Source organism: Anopheles merus, unplaced genomic scaffold (genome assembly GCF_017562075.2).
Source record: "Anopheles merus strain MAF unplaced genomic scaffold, AmerM5.1 LNR4000778, whole genome shotgun sequence".
In the NCBI taxonomy this organism is placed as follows: domain Eukaryota; kingdom Metazoa; phylum Arthropoda; class Insecta; order Diptera; family Culicidae; genus Anopheles; species Anopheles merus.
The window spans coordinates 22654-31137 of record NW_024428358.1 but is presented as its reverse complement, the minus strand read 5'-3'; the positions used below and the strand labels follow the sequence as shown (position 1 = coordinate 31137).

Sequence of the window (8484 nt, the reverse complement as noted above, 5' to 3'; positions counted from 1 at the left end):
TTCTAAGGCGACTAAGGCCTTAAATGCCTTCTGAATGCCTTCAAAGCCGTTTAATGCTGGTAGGGAAAAGATTTTAAAAATATACATATGTGTTTAAACGAAACAAATCTTGTTTGTTATTTCATCGATGACGCTTGCTTGAAAATAAAAACACAAAGAAAAATAATCCATAGCATCGTGGCATAAGGAAGCTGCTTAGGCGCTGTTGAGAGACCCGCATAGAACTTTGATGCTGTTTATCTACTGCAAAAGGCGAATTAGAGCAGCGATCTTTAGCGTGCCAGAATGAGCTGCTTAAGCAATTCTGGCTATTTGGGTGGTGTCATACTTAGCACTCATACTTAATTCATGGTAAGTTTTGCTTCTTTCTTTCACTCGATTGATTGATAAACATTATTATTTGCTATTTTTAGGAACGGTTTATAATGTAATAAGCTCGAGCGAAGTTTTTCCAGCTTAGTTCGATTGCGTCTCAACAGCTTCTACCGTGTGATGTAGCTGTTTCTCCGAGTGTTGCCGGTTTCAAAGGATACCCGCTCGCTGTCGGATACTAACCAACGCTGGATGTATACAGGAGTGCATTGCCACGATTACGACGGTGCAGGCCATTTGACGTGCCGGTTGATTCTCTGACCGATCCAGTTTTGACTACCACATTTGCTCGCTTTGATGTCACCATGCTGTTGCATCCTATCACCGAGATAAGCATCTACTTGGCTGTGATCCACTGGATTCGATATCGCGTATAATGGACCCAAAACATTACCGACACTGAGCATTATAACATTTACCGTGGCATGCAGCGGATTCTGTAGAACTACAGGACGCTCCAGGAAATAATTCCCATCCTGGCAATGAATGAGCTGTTCGTAGTGTTGCACATAGTGCATTGTGCTAGCACTTTTCGCACAGTTGGTCTACGAGAACGGTGCGCTTTTTGTGCTCTTAACGTGCTATGCGCTTTGAGTTTTTGAGCCCTGTCCGCTCTTTGAGCACTTGAGGTTGGTCTCCATTTTTTCCACTCCACGTAAAACTTTCCGCACAGTCGCGTACTTTAAGCGCTGTTGTAATGCGCGCATAATATGATGTGCTGTGCGCATGATGCGCCTTTTCCAGCGTTTCGAATTGCAGGCGTTTCAGGTCACAGAATTGTTCACGGGCTATGCCAGCAAGCTGGTGAAAAAAGAGAACATTATCAAGGTTTACACCATGCTCAAGAACGGCAAACTCGACCAACTGACAGAGATTGCCTTTACATGGTCGGTCCGATCGAGAATTTTGGCAAAACGAAGTAAAGTGTCTGGCCAAGGAACCGGCCTAAGAATCCGGTCGACTCAAAAAGATAAAGTAGGCAGTTTTCCAGTACTTGCGTCGGCGTTCGATTTCGGCTGGAAAACGATCAAGCAGAGCTCCTCGGATGTGAACTCACTTCAGCGGCACCTCCTCATTCACTGTGTTGTAGTGTAGTGTTTTTAATCGAATCGGTGATATTCTTAGCATACGAGGCGTGTAATTTGTTAGTTTCTCCATAGTGCAAATATAAAAAGATGTTTGTAGATGGATGAAAAGGTAGATAGTTTTTGTTTATATCCTGGTTTTATTATTTTCATATCCGAAAGCACTAACTCTAGACAAAGCCACCAAATTCCACACCTTTCATAATCCACCTTTGGCGCAATTGACACCGCGCACGGGTACGGATTTCGAACGGGCACGGCATGCTGACACTTAGCATCTATCCACTGCTACCAACAACAAGCCCGTGTATCCGCCTCCGGAGATCACCGTTAACATAGGATTCCCTTACCATCGAATAGCGTAAAATGGTCATCTGGACAAGAAACTTAGGCAATGTCCGCTAAAAGTCGTACTGACTCTTCCTTCCCTTCTTCCAAATTGCCTCAAATTCCGGTGCCGGCTGTTTTGTGGGTCTAAAGTGTTTTTCTAGAGTAATAATAATACATTTGAAGCGGGTAAGGTAATCCTGCTTACCAGAGTTCATACATAAACGTTTGGATCAGCAAACTGAGTCTGGCAATATATGTAGGATGCCGGATCATTCTAACCAGTTAGCAGAACCGATTACTCATTCTAATCATATGCACATGGTTAATAAACACCACTCGCCCGCGCCACGTATGTTTTAAGTCTATCGCGATAATAAAATACCAAAAAATCACGACAAACTGATTGACCAGGATGGTTACCAAAATATCACCAATCAGATCAGACGCCACAACGACCATGTGCGTCTTACCTCTGATCATCGCACATGTGTACGTGAACCGAAATGAATTTCATTTCAATCACGAGTGCTGGTGATAGCATCAATGACATTCGAAATTGATCACAGACAAACAAAGTCACGTCAAAGTGACCGACCAAGAGGTGGTTGCTGCAATGTCACCAATCTGGTCACACGTCACAACGACTATGTTCATCTTGCGCCTGATCATCGCACTTGTGTACGTGAGTCGACTTGAGCTTCGTTTCAGTCATGAGCGTTGGTGACTGAAACAGTGATATTTGGTAGCACTGTACACAGCCAGCAATAGTCATGATTATGCTTATGCGGGCATTAAGCTAAGCTTGTCAGTCAGAGTATCGCGTTGGACTCAAGAATTCACATGTCGTGTTCAGCATGTCATGATGCACTTTTATTGACTATCAACAATGAGCATCAAGCTACCACGGATATGTTCATTGTTTTCGTTGGTGAAAATCTCGTGATACTCATGACATTTTGCAGCACTGATTATTTGATATGATTTTAGACATTTGACACCTGAAATAAAATCGCATGCGGTGATGCGGCAATATCAAATGATTTTGATTTTCCGCACCGCCGTATGCGGCAAATCCGCAAATGCTGTCATTAACGTCAAATCCCGTACAAAAGCTTGCGGCATAATCGCATGCGGCGATGTTTTTCATCAAGGTGTATGTATTTGGAAGGTTGATTTTTGTCGCTTTTGCTGGGCGACATTGTGGGAAATATCTGTCAATCCCTGCACACAAATTTCATTTCACCGCACCAACCCTCTCCAATTTTTATACCGGAGCCCCCGAAACAGTTATGTCAAGTAGAGAAATGTCATTTTGCTTTGAACAACTTCACCTTGTCGTATTAAAACACCTTGATTTTCCATGTTGGATGTCGTGTTCGATTGGTGCCAGAGCGCCGCCCTAGTTGTTGTTAAACAGAAAATTCAGTAATGACAAGCTGTAAAAAATGTCAACTTTTCCTTGACAGATTGTTTTACCCGTTTTATCTTTTTTAGTTCTGTTGTCTCCGAATGACATGTAAACAAATTATCGCTACTTAAAATGCAATTTGTAAATAGATAGTTTGTTATCGGATCTTTAATCCATAATTCCAAGGTTCTCGAAGAAAAAACCTCTTCGATATTCTGTTGCTGGCAGTATAAAGATAAAACGTTGTAGGTCTGCCATTAATTGGCAATGTACAGCAATATCGAAAAGTGCAATATGGAGCAGACAACGCAAACAAAAAACAGTTCCGAATCCGAACTTCGGGAAGACGTGTAAGAAAAACTGACGAATGGTGCTGTTCTGACCGCTCCTCCGCATTATAATCACATTTATATCGGATATGTAGGTGAGATTTGCATATTTGCATGTTAATGTTCTTGCTTTTCTCGATTGTTACAGGCCCAACGATAACCCAGAGACCTACTGTCGATTGTGTTTCTCCGAAACCAATGTTCATCCTCTCTTCCCACAGAACGGGGACTGATACGTGAAATGACAGAAAAGATACGGACCTGCGCCGGTATACATATTAGTGTGCGGGACGACTATCCAGCCGGACTATGTTTTGCGTGCCTGTCGATATTAGATGAGATTCATCAGTTTCAACAACGAAGTAAACATTGTGACGAAATCATTCGTACCAAGCGCGGTCTGCTGGAGCAGATTACAGTGAAAGTAGAAATGACGGAAGAAGATGGTGTACATTTTATCCCCCCTGGCGGAGGAAGCTGCACCGGCCTAGGAGCTAATGAAGACTACACAAATGATGATTGTCTTACGGAGAGCAGTATTATTGCAGAAGCTATAACTAGTTTGAATGGAATCGGAGAGCTAATGGGAGAATTTCACAGCAGTACCGACTCGACGTCAACGCCACATTTGTTGAAAACCGAATTAGAGGCTACCAGTGGGGCTAAGGATCACCGTTGCATGGTCTGTAGCAAACTTTTCCCTGACCGTGAGACTTGGATGATCCATTTAGGCGAACATGCGGATGAACGACCATACCAGTGCATTGAATGCTTGGCTCAGTTTCGCGAAAAACGATCACTTGCAAGGCACATGAAGGCAGTCCACGAAGAAGTGCGTGATCGTCAGTGTCCATACTGCCCTAAGTCATTTAAATACAGTCATCATCTGCGGTATCATATACGAACACACACCGGCGAAAAGCCGTATGTGTGTGAAATCTGTAACGATTGCTTCTCACAGCATATACAATGGAAACGACATATGTTAAAACATCAGCAAATTCGCAAACCTCCACCATCAATTACTATTACACCTCGAAATACACCGGTAGAGGAACCAAAAACAATCAAATGTGAATTTTGCCCGCGTGTCTTTTCCCGATTGCAAGACTATCGACGACATCAGCCAAGTCACAATGCACACAACCTTAATCTAAGCTCTTTGCAGCACCACGCACAACTTCATCATTTTCAGCAACAGCAACAGCATCATCAACTGCCGCAACAACCAACTTTGCATCAACATGACTTAACTCTGCAGCACCATCAGCTTGCTAACCATATACAGCACGACAACCTTTCACAACAGCTAGGTACGCAATTACCTCTGCGAGAGTAATCACATCGAAGATATTCACTTTTATCGTGATAATGTCATTTGTGTCACGAAATGATAGCAGTTAAGTGATGGTTGCTAGGTCTCGATAAATCTAGACAAATAATATAATAAAAGTAATATATTTCACATTTTCAATGAGGATATGCTGATAAACATTATTAATAAAATAATACAAAAAATAGTATATATATTTTTCAAATATTCTTGCTGTACAAGGCCTCTTTTCCGCAGATTTGCTTTGGTAAAATTTCAACATTCCTAATTTCGGTTCGTTCATTTTCGCCGTATTGGTTAAACGGTAAGCAACAACTAAACACATCACTCCGTTGGTATTTGATAGTATAGATGTTTCCAACGAGCCACGGCATCCTGCAGTTGCACATCGGCGCGCAGCAATGGAATAAATAATTCTTTTCGCATGCGCAGAAATACAAATGCTACTTTGGCATCGAATCGCCATAACATAAGACGAATCTGTCGTATCCTTAGATCCTCCTCAATACTGACGAAATTCTTCGCTACGGTAGTGTCAGCAAAATGAATATTTTGACCATCAATCACAACTACATCAATGTGATCACGCTGGTCAATGCGCTTCAGTATCCAATTGCGCAAACATTCTGCGGAAGAAAAGGCAAGCGATTGATCCACTTTGACCAATAGCACGGTAAGTCCTGAAAGTTGGATTTCTTCGCCTGATAGACCGGGAGTCGACATCAGATAAAGTAGAATGCAACAATTTAATCCGATTCCTACCAAAATACCGTAATCTAGCTCGTAGAACAAACAAGCCAATGCGGTTGCCAGAAAGGGAATCAGATCCATCTTCTTCGTACGCCAAATGTTACCGATTTCTTCGTAATCTGGCATAAATAGCATGGCTGAGATGACGACCGACGCGAGTGTTGCCTTGGGAATGTAGTATAGTGCATCGGTGAATAATGCCAATGATATTGTCAACACTACCGCTGTTACCGCACAGCTCATCGTTGTTCGTACGCCGCTACTATTGTTTAATGCCGAACGCGTAAAGGAACCTGCTGCTGGCAATGGCGAACAAAATGAGACAACTAAATTCGACATTCCAAGTGCAATCATTTCTTGTGTCGCGTCAATAATTTTTCCTTTGGAAAAAGCTTTTCCGACCGACACAATTTCAAGCGTTGTTACTAGAGGAATCGTTATGATGGATGTTCGCATTACGCTTAGCATGTCCCCAAAGCTGTACTCAGTACCATTTATATTCGTGTACGAGAAAGGAGGCATCTGAAAGACCGGCAAACCAGCTGGCACGTGGCCAGTTAAGTTGAATACAGAATCATCCATATCAGTTTTAAGATAATAAGCAAGCGTAGCTCCTACCACCACGATCATCGCATTTCGCAACAATACCAGATATTTGAAAAAAGTTCGCCATCTGCCTTCACCCAAGTCTTTTGTAAGCTAAAAGAAAGAATAATACATACGTGTGAATTTATTTGTTCCATGCTGCGTTTCAAACGCGTACAAATATTTTACTTACCCTTAGTGAACAAAGAACAATGATCGAACAGCAACCAAGAATACAATCTGCCATTCGTACTTCATCTAGATGCGTGAATACATTTGTCCATGATGTTACAAAATCACTGCTTTTTCCTTGGGTCTTAATGCCTAGTAGAGATCGTATTTGGGCACTCCCGATAGTCAAACAAGCGGCGAAGGTAAATCCCATAACCACTGGTATGGATATGAAACGAACAAGAACTCCTAGATTTAATGCGCCGAATGAGATGGTTACAACAGCAGCCAGGAACGTTAACAATGCTGTGCCATATTCCAGTTCCTTCACTACATGTTGGACCATTATAGCAGTAAGCGATGTTGGAGCAATCGTAACGTCCTTCACACTTCCGAACACAGCGTATGCAAGACAACCCATTATGTTGGAGTACAACCCATACTGTGGACTTAAGTTGGCCAAAATTCCGTAGGCAATGCTTTGAGGTATAGCTGTTAATGCTACGGTGATCCCTGCTATTAAATCGTACATCACATAAGAGCATTGATACTTTGGCAACCAAGAAAGAACCGGTAGACATTTTTTGACCATGGAATAGTTCAACAATATTCTTGCCCGTCGTCGAAACCATTGCACCATTTCTCTAGGCGGTGACTCTCGATAGTCGTAGCTGATAAAACGCTCTGTTTGATGGTCCGAGTCCGAAACAAAATGCAAAAAAGTATTAGATACAATTTAAACTGATAAAGTGAATATCTATACAGTATAGTTACCGTCATTTTGATTCACGACCAATCGAGATACTTGCGGCATTTCTGTTTGGACCTGACTGTCTGCCTCTTTTGACATATCTTGCATCATCTTCAACACTATGCACCAAAGAGGGAAACGTTTCCTTGACAACGAGCAGGCAACCGGACTATCAGACAAAATTGTAGCTTGTTGTATGACTTTTGCTTACAATGTAAATAGCTCCACCACATCGTAACAACAGTTCGTCTTCGACACCAGCAAAAACAGCAAACAAAGCAGGAAATGGGAGACAGCGATAAGCGATTCAATTAGCTACGTTGCTTCAGTTTGAATTGTCGGATACTGTCTCTTTAGTAAAATAAATTTGTTTCTTATCGCTCAGCTTGAATAAGTCATGGAACAACGAGCGATAAGTTTTCACGCGATTTCCCACATGCATCGTAGTGCGTGATATTCCCTTTGAGAAAAGTAAAGAAAAAGGTACGACCGATGCAAGCAGCTTTTAATCAATCTTTATTAATGATTGGTTTTAGCAAAAAGTGTAGATCCTCTGCTCGGCATGTGCATAGCCCTTCGCTGTTGCAGTAGCCTCCAGTTTTGCCTTTAATCACACAATACATTTTGCATGTAATCGATGATACGACATCTGCAGTAAATAATTTACACGTGGATTGTAATGTAACTGTCGTTCCCGACACGGCGATTGCACATATAAGTGCGATTACTGCTGCTGCAATGAAACTCTTCATAATGATGATACAAAGACGAGGAACTGAACACTGATCCATATTTGCCGGAATATATAACTTAAGTATAGCAATTTCTCAGTACTGCTCAGTACTGGCAAAATATCAGCTGTACAAATAAAGATGTTTCTGTTCATTTCACAAGTGAAACGGAATATGCGTATAGCATTGGAGTACCTGTAGATGTATGGATGTGTGTTGCACTTAGTGACTTCTTCATTCAATAACATGGCATATTTTGCCTAAACATAAATTCGTTTTTAGCGTAAATGAAGCCACACACATTCAACACATGATTAACATGTTTGCATGCTTATTGTCCCTGACGTTACAATTTATGAGACGATAATGTTGTTCAGGCTCATAAAGAAATATGATCCTTATTTTACATCGTTACTATGTATTCAATACCCTACTTCGAAGAACGTTCCCAGATAAGCATCGAAACTCCTCCGACAATGCAACATCCTACGCGGTATTGATTGCAGCGTCGCGCTACTCCTATATTAAATTTTATTTCGCTGAAAACGTTATCTTCATGACCATGTATCACAAAAATAGTAAAGGAAATGTATTTCAATGAAATGTTCAAAGATTTTAATTTTCTAAATGCTTTTTGCG

At 41.5% G+C, this 8484-nt stretch overlaps 1 protein-coding gene and 1 pseudogene across 1 annotated transcript; one reads left to right on the top strand and one right to left on the bottom strand.

Moving 5' to 3' along the window:
* Nucleotides 1-3240: 3240 nt before the first annotated feature.
* LOC121603028 lies at nucleotides 3241-5035 on the top strand (annotated as a pseudogene).
* Nucleotides 4972-7382, bottom strand: LOC121603027 (sodium-independent sulfate anion transporter-like). Its single transcript, XM_041931763.1, has 3 exons — nucleotides 7138-7382; nucleotides 6386-7047; nucleotides 4972-6306 (listed from the first exon to the last, which is right to left on the bottom strand). Exons 1-3 carry the CDS (start codon nucleotides 7223-7225, stop codon nucleotides 5182-5184), a joined length of 1875 nt encoding a protein of 624 aa, XP_041787697.1. The 5' UTR covers nucleotides 7226-7382; the 3' UTR covers nucleotides 4972-5181.
* Nucleotides 7383-8484: the final 1102 nt, after the last annotated feature.